General features: G+C 44.1%; 1 protein-coding gene across 2 annotated transcripts in view; it reads left to right on the forward strand.

Moving 5' to 3' along the window:
* The window catches only part of TM7SF3 (transmembrane 7 superfamily member 3), a 27,400-nt gene continuing 9,520 nt past the window's right edge, over nt 1-17,880 (forward strand). Inside the window, exons 1-8 of one of the 2 annotated variants that reach the window (XM_081957549.1) lie at nt 1-291; nt 8,180-8,337; nt 8,448-8,598; nt 9,806-9,926; nt 12,600-12,771; nt 13,592-13,769; nt 14,468-14,554; nt 15,578-15,658. In XM_081957549.1, the coding sequence (XP_081813675.1) occupies nt 210-291; nt 8,180-8,337; nt 8,448-8,598; nt 9,806-9,926; nt 12,600-12,771; nt 13,592-13,769; nt 14,468-14,554; nt 15,578-15,658 (1,030 nt within the window). In that variant the 5' untranslated portion in view covers nt 1-209. Of the gene's footprint in view, nt 292-8,176; nt 8,338-8,447; nt 8,599-9,805; nt 9,927-12,599; nt 12,772-13,591; nt 13,770-14,467; nt 14,555-15,577; nt 15,659-17,880 lie in introns of both variants that reach the window. The other variant, XM_081957548.1, reaches the window with a different exon arrangement.

Genomic DNA, 17,880 nt, shown 5'->3' on the forward strand with positions numbered 1-17,880 from the left:
CCGGCTGCGCCCCGTGCGCAAACGCCCGGAAAAGCAGCAGCAGGCTCGGCCACGCGCGTGGGCGTCCCCCGGGCGCGCTTGGCAAGGGCTCTGAGCTGCGCCTGGACTGGGCTGGGCTAAGCGGGGCAGTCCCGGGATCTCCACGCGCGGGGAGGGCTGCGGGTGGCCCTCCCTGCTTGCTTTCCGCGGAGAAGCCAAAGCTGGGGCTTATGAGCATCATGCTTCTGCCCGCCTGCCTCCTGCTCTGGGCGCTGCTGGGCGCGGGAGAAGGGGCGCAGGAGCCCACCGCAGGTGAGACCGGCCAGGCCTTGCAAGGGAGAAAAGAGGGGGTGGTGGTGTCTCTGGGGGTTTGGAAAGCCAGAACCGGGGATGCTCCTCTGCGTAAAAGCGCAGCGCTGCTCTCCAACCTGTGCTCATTGCGCGCAGCGGCTCCCCTTTGCAAAAGCGGCCCTGGTTCTGATTCCGCTGCCCTGAATTTGCGGGGTAAAGGGGGGATCAAAGAGGGAGGTCCTTGGGAAACCCCCTCGGAACGCTCCCCTGCCCTCCCCCCCAAAAGGGTGTGTGTGCAAAAGAAGCCAAGCCTTGCTACAAGGAGGTGTCTTCCTCCCCCCCCCCCAAAAAAAAAAAAGAATCTCGTTTTTTGTAGATTAGGCAACAGGTCTCTAAGGTATGCAAAGAGCCGGCTGGGGGGAAAATAAATAAATAAACGGATGCCGGTGCTTGGATAATAAGTAACGTTTGTGTGTTTGATCGGGGTATTTTTTTTCTCTCGCCTACCAATAAAGGAGAATGTTTGAAGTTCAAGGTTGAAATGAAGGGTTCTCTGGGCTGGTTTTCTTGCAGAAGTTTTATGACCCAACTAGGTAACATTATCAGTGCTTAGAGGGAGTGGGGTTTGTTTAGAGATTTGGAATTATGGAGTCATTGGTGCTCTCTGAGCTTGCCTGTTTTCTTACAGGAATTTTCATGACCCAACTAGGGAACATCATCAGTGCTAGAAAGGAGGAGGAGGAAAAACAACTGGGGGGTCTTTGGTGATCTCTGAGCCTGGTGGTTTTCCTGCAGACATTTCTTGACCCAACTAGGTAACACCATCAGTGCTAGTAATGAAATGAAATACAAGACAACAACCAAGCTCAGAGAGCACCAAGGAGCCCTTCTATTTTTTTCTTCTTCTGCTTTTCAACTTGATGCCTTCAATTTTAGGAGACCAATTGTAGAAGAGCAGACATCAAAAGAGCATGTGAGTTGACACGGGGCTTAGTCACGCCTTGAATCTACCCGCCGGGGCTTAAGGAGGATCTGTGATTCCTTAAGGGACAGCGTGATTAAGTGTGAATCCAGTTCAATTAATTAAATCTTGTCGGTTGGCAACATTGTAGGCTTGAAACACGCTTGGCTCGTTTGTGGTTCGGAACGTCTTGAAAAAGGAAGCAGAGGGTAGAAGCCAAGACATGCTGTGATTCCATCATGCCTGATATACAGGGAGTCCTCGGATTACAACAGTTCATTTAGTGACCGTTCAAAGTTACAACGGCACTGAAAAAAAGCAATTTATGACCATTTTAGATACGTACGGCCGTTGGAACTTCACCATGGCCGTGCGATCAAAAGTCGGACGTTTGCCAACGGACTCATATGTCTGACGGTTGCAGCATTACATCACCCCTTTTTGTGACCTTCAGACAAGCAGTAGTGAAGCCAGACTCACTTACCAACCAAGTTGCTATCTTATCAACCGCGGTGATTTACTGAATAGAATAGAATGGAATAGAATAAATAGAATAGAATAGAATATGGAATGGAATGGAATAGAATAGAATAAGGAATAGAATAGAATAAGGAATGGAATGGAATAGAATAGAATAAGGAATGGAATGGAATAGAATAGAATATGGAATAGAATAGAATAGAATAGAATAGAATAGAATAGGGAATAGAATGGAATGGAATACAATAATAATTTGTCTTTGGTGCAGATGCTCTCAGTGTACATAAAAAGACAAGATACATTTGTCAAGAATCACAAGGTACAATACTTAATGATAGTCAGAGGATACAAATAAGCAATCAAATCATACTAGTAAACAATATAAATCGTAAGGATACAAGGAACAAGGTTACAGTCATAAGTGGGAAGAGATGGGTGATAGGAGCGATGAGAAGATTAATAGTAATAGTAATGCAGACTTAGTAAATACTTTGACTGTGTTGAGGGAATTAGTTGTTTAGCAGAGTGATGGCATTCGGGGAAAAAACTCTCCTTGTGTCTAGTTGTCCTGGTGTGCAGTGCCCTATAGAGTCGTTTTGAGGGTAGGAGTTGAAACCATGCACAGGGTGTGAGGGGGCTCTCTAGTTATTTTCAAAGCCCTCTTTTTGACTCGTGCAGTGTGCAGGTCCTCAAGGGAAGGCAGGTTGGTACCATAGTAATTGTTCTTTCTGCAGCGAAAAACAGCAAAAACAACTGCAGCGAGAAATATTTAAAAAGGGGCAAAACTCACTTAACAAATTCTCACTTGACAAGAAGCATGTCGGGCTCCATTGCGGTCATACGTCGAGGACTATCTGTACGTAGCAGAGTGGAGGAAAAATAAAACTTTCTGCTGCAAGATGGAAGCAGAAAAACTTGAGTTGGGTGCGTCGTTGTAAAAACGGCCAAGCCCCGATGGCTAATAAAATAATAATTTTGGACCAAGATGAAGGGTTGAGTGGTATCGGCCTTCCCAAATGAGGTTGCTTCCTCAGGAAACGAAGCAGTCATGGGAATTGTAGGCCACGAAAGAATGTATCATGTGCCCCTTAATAATAATAATAATAATAATTTAAATTTATTAGCCGCTCCCTTTCCGAAAAGGACTCGGGGCGGCGTACAATGGAGTAAAAAACATATAACATTTACATAAATCCACGACATACATAAGTACAAAGACACACATGTTCGGAGGAGGTTAACAGATACAATACATAGACAGTTAAAAACCATTAAAATACCCTAATTACAATACCCCATGTACAATCCAATTCAAAATGTTAAGAAACAGACAGTCAGGAGGAGTACGAGGAAATTACAGTTGAGCCAGGCCAGATAGTTGGAAGAGGTGGGTTTTCAGTTGTACACGGAAGGAGCGGAGATCGGAAGTCATCCTGATGTCCCGGGGGAGGTCATTCCACAGGGCTGGGCCCATCACAGAGAAGGCTCTGCTCCTGGGTGTCGCCCCCCGACACTGTTTGGCGGTCGGCACCCGGAGAAGTCCCTCTCTGTGAGAGCGGATTGGTCGTAGGGATGTGTGGGGCAGGATGCGATCCTGCATGTAACTAGGCCCTGTGCCATGGAGCGCTTTAAAGATCATAATCAAGACCTTGAAACGCACTCGGAAGACCACAGGAAGCCAGTGCAGCTCGCGCAGGAGAGGTGTTACAGGGGAGAATCTAGTCCTCCCCATGATCACCCGCGCGGCCGCGTTCTGGACCAACTGTAGTCTCCGAGTGCATCTCAAAGGAAGCCCCATGTAGAGAGCATTGCAGTAGTCCAGGCGAGACGTCACCAGCGCATGGGTGACTGTGCGTAGGGCATCCCAGTCCAATAAGGGGCGCAATTGGCGCATCAGGCGAACCTGATGGAACGCCCCCCTTGCCACGGCTGTTACATGGTCATCCATGGACAGCCGGGCATCCAGGAGGACGCCCAAATTGCGCACCTGTTCCATAGGGGCTAGTTGCACGCCCCCGATGGCCAGAGATGGAAACGCCTGGTTGAACCGGGGCGCCGGAAGCCACAGCCACTCCGTCTTGGAAGGGTTGAGTTTCAGTCGGTTGCCATCCATCCAGATCCGTACGGCCTCCAAACACCGGGACATCACTTCGATGGCCTCATTGGGGTGGTTTGGGGTGGAGATGTATAGCTGAGTGTCATCAGCATACAGATGATATCCCACCCCAAAACCACGGATGATCTCGCCCAGCGGTTTCATGTATGTGTTGAACAGGAGAGGCGAGAGTACCGAACCCTGTGGCACTCCACATGTGAGAGGCCTCCGGGTCGATCTCTGCTCCCCTGCCAACACACGTTGCGTCCGGTCAGTGAGGTAGGAGCCAAACCACCGTAACACGGTGCCCCTGACTCCCAGCCCCTCCAGCCGGTGCAACAGGATACCATGGTCATTTGAGTCATGGGTTTTGGTAACAGTGGAGTTTGTTCCTGGCTTTCTCAGCAAAATGAACATTGTTTTTCCTGAGGGAGTTGTTGGCCTTCGCGGAGTATGAGATGTTTCTTAGCCCCCAGTTTAATTAAGGTAAAGGTAAAGGTTCCCCTCGCACATATGTGCCGGTCATTCCCGACTCTAGGGGGCAGTGCTCATCTCCATTTCAAAGCCGAAGAACCAGCGCTGTCCGAAGACGTCTCTGTGGTCATGTGGCCGGCATGATTCAATGCCGAAGGCGCACCGAACGCTGTTCCCTTCCCATCAAAGGTGGTTCCTATTTTTCTACTTGCATTTTTTTACGTGCTTTCGAACTGCTAGGCTGGCAGAAGCTGGGACAAGTCATGGGGGCTCACTCCGTTACGCGGCGCTAGGGATTCGAACCGCTGAACTGCCGACCTTTCTGATCTACGAGCTTAGCTCTTTAGCCACTGAGCCACCGCGTCCAATTTAATTATCGGTCCCAATCATTAGTTCTGCCAATCTTCCTTGTTGAATTGCTCATATTTGGCACATGAGCTGCTGTGAAAACCAGACTACATTTTGAAGAGCCGTTCTAAGGAATATTAGGAATATTCTCCATTGGCCAAGTGTGACTGGGGAAAACGGCCACAAGTCACATTTGTTGTGTTGTTTCGGCCTAGTGACCTGGCTTGCTTTGAGTGTATTCACAATTTTGCACATACTCTATGTTTACACCATTGCTGTAGTAGTGCATAGAAAATTTAATGCCAGTCTGCTCCATCCAGCCAAATTTGCAATAGTGTAGTATATACTGTAGGTAGTCTTGGATTTACAACCTTTAATTTAGTAACCGTTCAAAGTTACAACGGCACGGAAATAATTGACTTACGGCCAGTTTATCCACACTTACGACCGTTGCAGCTTTCCCACGGTTATGTGGCTCCCCTTTTGCAAACCTCTGTCAACGGGGAAGCCAGACTCACTTAGTGACGGGGTGACTAAACAATTACTGTGATTCCCTTTGGCGATAAAAGTCATAAAATGGGGCCAAACTCACCTAACAAATATTTCGCTTAGCAACTTAAATGCCCAGCTCCATTGTGGTCATACGTCGAGGACTATCTGGATTTAGCTTAAGGCAGAAGTCCAAAATTGAGCGTGTGGGTGAGTTTTTCCTCTCCTCCTCCTCTTCTGTTCCCTTCCAGTGACCATACGTGATGCTGCTATTGCCTTCTGCTTGGCTTTCTCACCTTTTCCAGTCTAATTAACACTGGGTCCTTTCTGCCGTCATTATGGAGAGGGAGAAAATCTTCTTTATCATCTGTGTTAATTAAATTTAGCTGCAGAAGCATTCTCCTTCCTTCCTTTCCCTAACTGGACAGGAGGAGGATGGTGAGTTAGTTCAGAAGGCATCCTGCCTGGCTCCCTCCTGTTCACCTACATAAGCCATGTGCTCTGTACGACTTGTGTACATAGCGCATGAATCAGCTGTCCACCCAATCTGACCCATTGCTCCATCAGTGGCACATCTGTGTTTGCGCTGTCAGAGACAGCCTAGTTTTAGTACAAAGGTGATTTTTTTTTTACCTTCTTAAAGTCCTCGTTGCAAGAAGCTGCAATCTCTGTTACTGTATTGAATAGGAATGGAATAGAAAATATAATGCAGAATAGAATATAGAATGGAATGGGAATAGAATAAGAATGAATAGGAATAGAATAAGAATAGCATAGCATAACACAGCATAGAAAAGAAAACAGGAATAGAATAGAATATATAGAATAGAATAGAAAATATAATGCAGAATAGAATATAGAATGGAATGGGAATAGGAATAGAATAGAATAGAATAAGAATGAATAGGAATAGACTAAGAATAGCATAGCATAGAAAAGAAAGTAGGAATAGACTAGAATAGAATAGAAAATAGAATGCAGAATAGAATGCAGAACAGAATATAGAATGGAATGGGAATAGGAAGAGGAATAGAATAACAGAATTGGAAAGGACCTTGGAGGTCTTCTAGTCTAACCCCCTGCTCAGGTAGGAAGCTGTATACTATTTCAGACACAAGGCTGTCCAATCTCTTCTTAAAAACCTCCAGTGACAGAGCACCCACAACTTCTGGTGGCAAGGAGTTCCACTGGTTAATTGTTCTAACTGTCAGGAAATTCCTCCTTAGTTCGAAGTTGCTTCTCTCCTTGGTTAGTTTCCATCTGTTGCTTCTTGTCCTGCCTTCAGGTGCTTTGGAGAATAGCTTGACTCCCTCTTCTTTGGGGCAGCCCCTGAGTTATGTTGAATTTACTCTGGATGAAGATATCCATCAAAAGTTTATCTCGACGCTTAGCAAGTTTCTCAACCGGTTGACTTAGGGCAGGGCGTTGTTATGTTACACAGCTTGCTTTTTCAGAGTAAGAGCTGAGAGGTTACAAGAGTTCGTCTCTCCAGATTTGAATACAGCTAGTCCTCGACTTACAACAGTCCATTTAGTGACCAAATTACAACGGCACTGAAAAAGGTGACTTAGGGCCATTTTTCACACTTACAACCATTTTTCACACTTACGATCATTGATCATGTCATCAAAATTCATGCGCTTGGCCATGGGATTCATACTTATGACCGTTGCTGTGTCCCCTTTTTGCGACCTTTGGACGAGCCAAATGAATGGGGAAGCCAGATTCACTAAAAAACATTTTACTAACTGATCCGTGGCAGTGATTCACTTAATAACCGAGGCAAGAACGTTGGTAAAATGGGAGCAAAACTCACTTAATGAAGGTGTCCCTTAGCAATAGGAATTTTGGGCTCAAATTGTGGTCATAAGTCAAGGACTACCTGTGCATTTATAGAAGGTGAGTGCATTCTTCAAGAGCTTCTTTTTCCTGTATGTCCACCAAATGTTGGAAATGTAACCAGACCTCGGGGACGTATTATCACATGTGGTCGGCATGTAAAAAAGTAAAGAAATATTGGTCAAAAATAGATACATAGTTGGAGAACATGTTAAAACAACCCATAGATTATAAGCCAGAAATATTTTTTTTGCTAGGCATATTACCTGAAAAGCCTGATAAAAGGGAACCTGTATTTAATATTAGATGCTTTGACAAGAATTGTGTGTGCACAGTATTGGAAAAAATGAGGAAACGCCCACAGAAGTCCATGTAATTTAAAAAGTTTTAGATTGTGCAGAAATGGATAGATTGACATTAAAGGTAAAAGAAGAAGAGACGGAGTATTTTTAAACACGGGATTTGTATTATAAATGGTTGAATGGTAGAGGTTGAAATTAGGAGGGGGAGGAGCATTATTGTATAAAAATAAACTGATCCAGACAATATGCTGTTCACTAAGCACTTATGTTAAAATAGAATAGAATAGAATAGAATAGAATAGAATAGAATAGAATAGAATAGAATAGAATAGAATAGAATAGAATAGAATGGCAGGGCAGGGCAGGGCAGGGCAGGGCAGGGCAGAGTTGGAAGGGACCTTGGAGGTCTTCTAGTCCAATCCCCTGTTTAGGCAGGAAACGCTACACCACTTCATAAAAATGGTTATCCAATCTCTTAGAAACTTCCAGTGTTGGAGCCTTCACAACTTCTGGAGGTAATTTCTCCAGTGATTAATTGTTCTTATTATCAGGAAATTTCTCCTTAGTTCTAAGTTGCTTCTCTCCTTGATTGCTTCTTCTCCTGCCTTCAGGTGCTTTGGAGAATAGCTGGACTCCCTCTTCTTTGGGGCAACCCCTGAGATATTGGAAGTCTGCTATCATGTCTCCCCTAGTCCTTCTTTCTCTTAAGCTAGACATACCTAGTTCCTGCAACCGTTCTTCATATGTTTTAGTCTCCAGTCCCCCAATCCTCTTTGTTGCTCTTCTCTGCACTCTTTCCAGAGTCTCCACAACCTTTTTACATCATGGCGACCAAAACTGGATGCATGGATGTAATGTGAAAATATATACATAAACTGTTGTTTTTTTTAAAGGGAGTCTCTTTCCCCCTTTTTACAGCAGGCCTTCTCCTGGAGTTTTCCTTGGGGAAGTTCAGGAATTTCTTGTTGGATGGAAGTGTCCCAGCTGAAGCCGTCTTGAGGAACATTGCCGACAATGTGACGGTCGTCCTCTTTCAGATCCACACCCACTACCAAAATGTGACTGTCTCCTTTGAGAAGGTATTGCGAGCAAACCCCGTTTGCTAAAGTCACGTAGACCCAGGAAAGAGAATTGAAATTGAAAATCTTTATTTCTGGAGAAGGCGCGATGATTTCTTTTGCTTCTTTAGGAACCTTCTCCCAGCAACTCGGGAACTGGAGTAGACCGAGGTTTAGTTTCGGTGCTTCGACCTGAACAGACGGTGTGTACATGGTATTTGCGAGCGGTGGGTATGGATCAGGTGCTGAGCACAGCGGTTTCTTTGCCCTACACCGAAAAGGGTAAGTTTGGCCTTTGCCGGCAGTTAAGTTTCAGACGAAATGGAGTATCGTTTCAGCAATCATTATGGGATCAGATGTTTGGAGGACATCATTTGATGGTCCAAGACTCAACCTCAGAATGCTTGTGGCCATCAAAGCACGGTAGATCACTCTGTCTATGTCAAATTATGTCATCTCTATCTATCTATGTCTGCCTATATCTGTATTTGTCAGTTTTCTATTATCTCTGTCTATATCTATTTATCAGTATATGCATTATCTCCCTCCCTCCCCCCCTCTCTATCATACAGTATCTATAACTTTCATCAGTCTGTCCGTCCGTCCATCTGTCCATCCATCCATCTCATCCATCTATCCCATCTATCCATCTTATCCATCCATCCATCCCATCCATCCATCCCTCATCCATCCATCCATCCTTCATCCATCCATTCATCCCTCATCCATCCATCTCATCCATCCATCTCTCATCCATCCATCCCTCATCCATCCATCTCATCCATCCATCCCTCATCCATCTCATTCATCCATCCATCAATCCATCCCTCATCCATCTCAACCATCCATCCTTCCACCTATCCCCACTGAGTCCAAAATTTATGTTGCTAAGCAAGATAGCTGTTAAGTGAATTTTGCTCCATTTTACAACCTTTCTTGCTACAGTTGTTAAGCGAATTGCCACAGTTGTTAAGCTAGTAACATGGCTTTTAAGCGAATCTGGCTTCCCCATTGACTTCGCTCGTCAGAAGGTGGCAAAAAGGGGATCACGTAACCTTGGGACACAGCAGGGGTCATAAGTACGAAACCAGTTCCCAAGCATCTGAATTTTGATCACATGACCTCCAGGCACTGCAACCGTCACAAATACGAGTCAGTTGCCAAACGGCTGAATTTTGGTCACACGGGGACAGATGCTGCAATGGTTATAAGTGTGAAAAAGGTCATAATGTACATTTTTCAATGACATTGTATCTTTGAACGGTCACTAAATGGATTACTGTAAGTGAAGGACTGCCTTATATTGAATTCACAGCTATAAAAATCTGTATCCACGGCTGTATATTGTCTTCAGCATGGGCTGAATCCCACCCAGTTGCCAGCCATCTTATTATCAAAAGGAGTGGGCAAAATGTTGCTTCATTTTCCACGTCTGTCCTACCCTTCCTTACTCCTGTCTCTTGATTTTATTGTATTTCATTCTGTCCAGATCCAATACCCGGTGGATGCAACTTGGAATTTGATTTGGAAATGGATCCAAACCTATATCTAGACTATAACCTGGCTCAGACCCACATTATATTTGCTCCAGCCAATCTGGGGTACGCGAGGTAGGTCCAAGCTGCTTATTGTTCTTAGGTGAAAGAAACAGACTCCGGAGGAAGATTGTGGATGATGGTAGAGGTGTATCTTAAGACCTGGTAGCTTTGTATAGCTAGGAATCAAGGAAAGTTAACAAAAAGTTGTTTGTTCTGACCCAGCTCTCCAAACACGACTCAAAGTTAACTCAAAGATTCCTTTATTAAGAGCGCTGGCAGCAAACAGTTTCTCTCTCACCGCAGGTTGACAATCTGTCCGACAGGGAGATGAATAGTTGTCTACCACACCTATTCATCTCTGGCCCCTGCCTTTTATCCCCAGAGCTAGGGTGGGGCTTTGCTAGCTGCGGTGGCTCTTCCTTCCCAAGAACCAGCCCATAGATTTCCACTGCTCTCCTCTCCTCTGCCTTCTGTGCATCCACACATCAGGCACTGGACCTAGCTGTTCCTCCTCTTCCTCATCAGCCACCTCCAGACCTGGGGGCTGTTGACTCTCCATTTGAGGGCTGATGGGTGGCCCAATGTCCACCCTCCCCTTCTCTCTAACAGCTCCATTCCTTGTTCCCCCTCAGAGCTCTCAGGTTGCCTTGATCACTGTTAGGGGCAGCGAGATCTTATTTATTCCTAAAGGCCCCTTGGCTGAGCTCTGATTTTACAATTCTTCAAAGATGTAGTAAGGAAACAGAAACTGGATAGCTATCGCAAAAGGGTGGGGCTTTCACCTCCACTGAAGTCTGGACAATTATATATCTCTATATCTATATCTATCTATATATATATATCCTTTAAATATTTACATAGATGTTCACACAGTCCAAAGTTAAAAGATGTTTGAAAACGAATTTGCAATTTGGCTGAGATCGGGTGAGGCTATTCCTCAGATGCGGTCTTCCATACTAACAGAATAACAGAGTTGGAAGGGACCTTGGAGGTCTTCTAGTCCAACCCCCTGCTCACGCAGGAGATCCTATAATACTTTTTCAGACAAGTGGCTGTCCAGTCTCTTCTTAAAAGCCTCCAGAGATGGAGCACCCACAACTTTTGGTGGCAAGCTGTTCCACTGGTTAATTATTCTCGCTGCCAGGAAATTTCTCCTTAGTTCCAGGCTGCTTCTCTCCTTGATTAGTTTCCACCCACGGCCTCTTGTTCTACCTTCAGGTGCTTTGGAAAAATAGGTTGAACCCCTTTTCTTTGTGGCAACTCCTTAGATACTGGAGCACTGCTATATGTTACACCTAGTCTTTTTTTTTCACTAGACTAGACACCCCCAATTCTTGCAACCGTCCTTCCTATGTTTTAGCTTCCAGTCCCCTCATCAACTTTGTTGCTCTTCTCAGCACTCCTTCTTCAACTATTAAAAGATTTGCCACCAAAGAAAGAGTCATTATTTCCCAGTTAATTTTACTACGCTTGTAGCATCAACACGCAACTTAATTACACAAGGCGCAGCAGCAACTTACAAGTCAATTATCCAAGGTGTGAATCTATGGTTTTTTCCAGATGTGACTGAATTACGCTTCTCGGCACTTTTGAGGCTTAGGTTTGCAACTTGGAGTTGCGGCGCTTGTATTACAACATGGTTGAAATTGTCCCTCAAATTGAAGTACCACATGATAACTCATGGACATATACAGTATGTCTGTGTAATGTTTTGCAGTGGTTCAGAGGTGGCTTGCTATTGTCTTTTTTAATTAATTTTTTTACTACCGTATTTTTCAGAGTATAAGACGCCCCTAGCTTTTGGGGAGGAAAACACGGGGAAAAATCTGCCTCTGCCTCCCAGCAATTTGCCTCCTTGCAACAAACAGCAAACAGTACAGACAATATACACTGTTTGTAGTGTTAACATTTCAAACTATACTTGTACAGATGCTGTTAAAATTGATGTGGCTTTCTGGAAGTATACATTATTCTCTGCTATTTAAAAGAAGATGCAATAGCAGTGGGCCTCTTCAGATCAAGCATTTATTTTTAAAAGCTTCTTCATTTTGTTCAGCTGTCCAGAACAACAATAAAGCAGTCTTTAAAAAATAAGTCTAACCATTTGAACATTCTTTAGGCATTTATAGTTATTGACTTACCTCCTTGCAGCAAACAGCCTGAATAGCACAAGAAAAAAAATCTGCCTCCCAGCAATTTGCCTCCTGCATCAAACAGCAAATTTCACTTTCAGTTTCAGCAGGGGCCTCCCGATCATCAGCTGTTTCAGGCTGCAGGGATTGCTATAGCTTATTGCAGCCTCCGCAAGCCCCATTTTCCCCATTTGCTGCAAGGAGGTAAATTGCTGGGAGGCAGAGGCCAAAGGGTGGGGGACGGTGAGTGGATGGGGCTACATTCATGTATAAGATGCACCCAAATTTTCATCCTCTTTTAGAGGGGAAAAGGTGCGTCTTATACACCGAAAAATATGGTATCTAATCCACCCCACTGGTGTTTTCTCATGGACTCTTGTCAAAGTTCTAACGAGGTTTGACTCTGTGTGTATTTCCAGATGAAGGAAAGATAGCCAGTTGCCATCACCTGCTGAAATGTTCTTGAGGTCCATAAGTTTCTTTCTCTGTTTGAAATTATTCTTTTAAGTGACAGGGTAGGGAGGAGAACAAGTGTTTAAATACTCTGGAGGCATGGCATGAAGATTTGGCTCTCCAATCCAAACCATCTCCACAATTTCCTTCTATTATTCAGAGGGGCAAACCCACCATCTTGTGATTCGGGAACCAGTCTGGATTCCAGGTGGAGACTCTCTTATGATGTCTACCAGTATTTTTTGCCCGAGAACGATTTGTCTGAATCTACGTTTGTGAGTCATATGAGGAGAATGTCTGAGGTTCAAAGCATCCAGGCGCACGGATCTAAAGTAAGTCACCCTGGTTTTCATGCTGCAGATGAGGGGCTTCTTGGGCACTCTGTCATGTGACTAGTTCAGGTTTTTCCCCCCAGTGGGAATCTTTTGATCCGGTTGACATTAGACATACCATAGATGATAGATAGATAGATAGATAGATAGATAGATAGATAGATAGATAGATAGATAGATAGATAGATAGATAGATGATAGATAGATAGATGATAGATAGATAGATAGATAGATAGATGATAGATGATGATAGATAGATAAAGGATGGATGGATCGATGGATGGATGGATCGAGATAGATAGATAGACAGACAGACAGACGACAGACGAATGGGTGGATAGAAGAGGAGAGATAAATCTCCATCTATCCACCTGTCTGTCCGTCCGTCTATCGTCTGTCTGTCTGTCTGTCTGTCTGTCTATCTATCTATCTATCTATCTATCTATCTATCTATCTATCTATCTATCTATCTATCATCTATCTACTGTCCACTCATTATGATTGATCGATGGATAAGATAGATAGATGATAGATGAAGATAGATAATGATGGATGGATAGACAGATGGGTGGATAGATGTAGATAGATAGATATCCATCCATCCATCCATCCATCCATCCATCCATCCATCATCCACCCATCATTATCTATGATAGACAGACAGACAGACAGACAGACAGACAGACAGACAGGCAGTAGATAGATAGATAGATAGATAGATAGATAGATAGATAGATAGATAGATAGATAGATAGATAGATAGATAGGACCTGTGACTCATGTTTCTTCATGCGCCATCTATTTTTTTACATCCTCCCAGATGATGACCTTAACGAGCCAAGACAGAACTGACCTCTACTTCTCGTCGCTTTCCGGACAAGGCGTGATCTACAATGTCATCGTGAGAGATCCTAAGTGGAACACTTCAGCTGCATACGTGCCCGTTCACACCTATGCCTGCAGCCTCTCTGCCTTGGTGAATAACTGCTACAACTTAAGTAAGTCAACGGAGCATCCGTGGTTGTGTAGAGGCATCTATAGGGAACCAAAAATGTCAAAATGGCAGCCACTGGCATGAAGTGAAAACTCCTCCCCTTTTCTACACCTCTTTTGATCATGATGTATGTTGAGAGAGAGCGGGGGTGGGGGCGGAGGGAGAGAGATGGAGATGGAGCCTAGTCCATCTGTCAGCCCTCAGATGGAGAGTCAACAGCCCCCAGGTCTGGAAGTGGCTCATGAGGAAGAGGAGGAACAGCTGGGTCCAGTGCCTGACACACGGATGCGCAGAAGGCAGAGGAGAGGAGAGCAATGGAAATCTATAGGCCGGTTCTTGGGATGGAAAAGCCACCGCTGCTAGTGAAGTCCCACCCTAACTTTGGGGATAAAAGGCAGGGGGCGGAGATGAATAGATGTGGCAGACAATTATTCATCTTCTGGCCAGATGGACTTATTATCCTGCGGTGAGAGAGAAACTATTTGCTGCCAGCACTCCTAATAAAGGAATCATTGCTTCAACTACAGAGGGTTTGACGTGTTTGGGGAGCTGAGTCAGAACATAATCCTTCTACAGCCCACCCTTGTTTACTCTGGGGAGAGGGGGGTTGTCTTCCTCTCTTAGCTGATGAGGAGAAGCTGTATCTGTTGACAAGCGGATTATAAACTGTATCCTAATTCTTGTTCTCTTTTCTGTTTATAGGAAGGTTGTCCACCAAAATATTTTTCAGCAATTTGGCTTTTCTCGGTCTCTTTATCTGCTTCCTCGGACACAGATTCTGGAAAACAGGTACCATTAGGAGGGGTGCTTGACCAGGGGTAGACTTGGGGTTAGTCTTGTCCGGTGTCAATACTCTGGAATCATTGCATTGATAAAGAAGTCTAGAATCTGGAGGCCAGCTCAACGTTTTGAACAAAAATAAAATAAAATGTGGCACATGCTTCTCAATTTAATCCAGAAAACATTTCATTATTGTTGTGATGAGAAGATCCTTTTTTTTTTAAATGAAAAAGGATTAAGAAATATATGGTCTTTTAAATGTTGCCCCCCCCCCCCCCCAGTTCCATCCATGTTTGTCACTGTGTCCAGTTAGATAAATATAAAGAGACTAGCTGGATACCCGTGCTTCGCGATGAAACTATGTGATTGGCTAGGCAAGAGAAATTTGGTTCACAATCTATTGGCTCAGTGGTTGTCCGTGATTGAAACACATAAGGGAATATCGCTCCCACCGCCTTCAGTCCAGAAGCAATTCCATAGGTGGAAGGTGTAGACATTTTGGTGGGGTACCGACGTTTAGTATTGTAAGGAGCCCCAGACCGCTCCTGAGTGAAGGAGTAGAATGTCTGCCGGTTTGAACTGAGGTAACGGAATGTGAGGCAACTGGCAGTTGGAACAGAGTTCTTTTCAGGTGGGGAGGGGGAGTAGAATGTCTACCTCCATAGCATCAGAGCATTTTAATATAAGGCAACTGGCAATTGGAACAGAGTTCTTTTCAGGTGAGGAGGGGGAATAGAAGTTAGCACCAGAGCATGTTAGTTACTGTATAAAAAATATTAATAATAACTTGCACAACAGATGCAATTGTTGTGATGAGAGACCAAAAACTGAAATGCTTTTTTGAAAAGTGAAAGGAAGAAGCTTTTTAAAACGTTGAAGCCTTTACAGTTATAGCTTAGCAACAGATATTTTGGGCTCAGTTGTGGTTGTAAGTCAAAGACCATCTGTATCTGTATATCTTAACATATCTTAACATATTAAGTTATCTGTATATCTTAACATTCTATTTTAATTTAATTTCCCCCCCTTTAGGTTTATTCTTTAATGGTTTTATCTTCATGGCCTTCTTTTTCTTCATTGCCATTACTAAAACATTGGCTCTCAGCTATGACGGTGAGTTGAAATTTTGTATGGTTATATTTGCGCCCCGCGAAAGCTGTTGGAAGCTCAGTGTTGGAAGAGAGATTGATGTCCCGTGAACGAGGGTGGACCGGATTCATCCCGATTCTGATGTGACACTTCTCATATGTTCGGCCAAGTTAAGCAACCACTGATACGAGAGAATGTCAAGGCTGGGAAACCCACAGAAGGAAAAATCGATATAAACAATTAAGAAGTAGTTTAGTATATAAAGAAAGCTGGGAAGAAACGTTTTGGATTGTTTATACAATAATACAATAGCAGAGTTGGAAGGGACCTTGGAGGTCTTCTAGTCCAACTCCATGCCTAGGCAGGAAACACTATACTGTTCCAGACAAATGGCTATTCAACATCTTCTTAAAGACTTCCATTGTTGGGGCATTCACAACTTCTGGAGGCAACTTCTGTTCTACTGACTAATTGTTCTCACTGTCTGGAAGTTTCTCCTCAGAACTGTTGCTTCTCTCCTTGATTAGTTTCCACCCATTGCTTCTTGTCCTGCCCTCAGGTGCCTTGGAGAGTAGTTTGACTCCCTCTTCTTTGTGGCAACCCCTGATATATTGGAAGACTGCTATCATGTCTCCCCTGGTCCTTCTTTTCATTAAAGTAGACATACCCAGTTTCTGCAACCATTCTTCATATATTTTAGCCTCCAGTCCCCGAATCATCTTTGTTGCTCTTCTCTGCACTCTTTCTAGAGTCTCCGCATCTTTTCTACATCGTGGCGACCAAAACTGAATGCCATATTCCAAGTGTGGCCTTACCAAGGCATTATAAAGTGGTATTAACCCTTCACGTGATCTTGATTCTATCCCTCTGTTGATGCAGCCTAGAACTGTGTTGGCTTTTTTGGCAGCTGCTGCACACGGCTAGCTCCTATTTAAATGGTTGTCCACTAGGACTCCAAGATCCCTTTCAGTTACTACTATTGAGCAAGGTACCACCTATACTGTACCTGTGCATTTGGTTTTTCTTGCCTAAATGTAGAACCTTGCTCTCTTCACCATTGAATTTCATTTTATTAGATAGCGCCCAATGTTCAAGTTTGTCAAAATCCTTCTGTATCTTAAGCCTGTCTTCTGGAATGTTTAAGTCAGCTTTAGTGAGTTTGCTGGTAGATGAGCGTGGGAAATTCCCTTTTTGAGATTTTCTGACAAATTAGCCCTTAAAGGCATCCTAAAGGTAAAGGTTCCCCTCGCACATACGTGCTAGTCATTCCCGGCTCTAGGGGGCGGTGGTCGTCTCCGTTTGCAAGACGAAAAGCCAGCGCTGTCGGAAGATGTCTCCGTGGTTATGTGACTAAACACCCAAGGCGCACGGAACGCTGTTCCCTTCCCACCAAAGTGGATCCTATTTTTCTACTTGCATTTTTTTTGTGCTTTCGAACTGCTAGGTTGGCAGAAGCTGGGACAAGTCACGGGAGCTCACTCCGTTACGCGGTGCTAGGGATTCGAACCGCCAAACTGCAGACCTTTCTGATCAATAAGCTCAGTGTCTTAGCCACTGAGCCACTACGTCCCTTAAAGGTGTCTTATGAGGCCCCAAATTACCTGCAGTCACTCATAGATAGTGTCAAAGATTAATTAAAGCTCAATTTGCTATTCTCGTTAGTGGTTAGGGCACTTGCTTTGATGAATAGAAATGTGAAACTTTAGTGGGGGGAAAGCTGGATGGATATTTAATAAATGGTACATTTACATGCTCTTCAACATTTCAAGGCATGTATTGAGGGCCCATCTTCTGTATTAATTTAAAAAAAATTATAAATAGCCTTGGAAAAGATAATTTTAGCGAAGTGTTGGATCCATGCGGGCCTCTGCATTCTTGAAAGAGTGCAGAAAAGAGCAACCAAGAGGATTAGGGGACTGGAGGCTAAAACATATATAAAGAACGGTTGCAGGAACTGGGTATGTCTAGTCTAGGGAAGAGAAGGACCAGGGGAGACAGGATAGCAGTCTTCCAATATTTGAGGGGCTGCCTCAAAGAAGAGGGGGTGTCAAGCTATCCTCCAAAGTCTCATTATCCCACCTTTGGGATAACCATGTTCTGGATGATTGAGAATCTCCATAGACTTCTATTCTACAATGCATTTGAAGGAAATAGAATTGAATTCTTTATTGGCCAATGGTGATTGGACACACAAGGAATTGGTCTTTGGTGCATAAGCTCTCAGTGTACATAAAAAGAGAAGATAC

This window comes from Natrix helvetica (genome assembly GCF_964273705.1).
Source record: "Natrix helvetica genome assembly, chromosome: 6".
NCBI classification, from domain to species: domain Eukaryota; kingdom Metazoa; phylum Chordata; class Lepidosauria; order Squamata; family Natricidae; genus Natrix; species Natrix helvetica.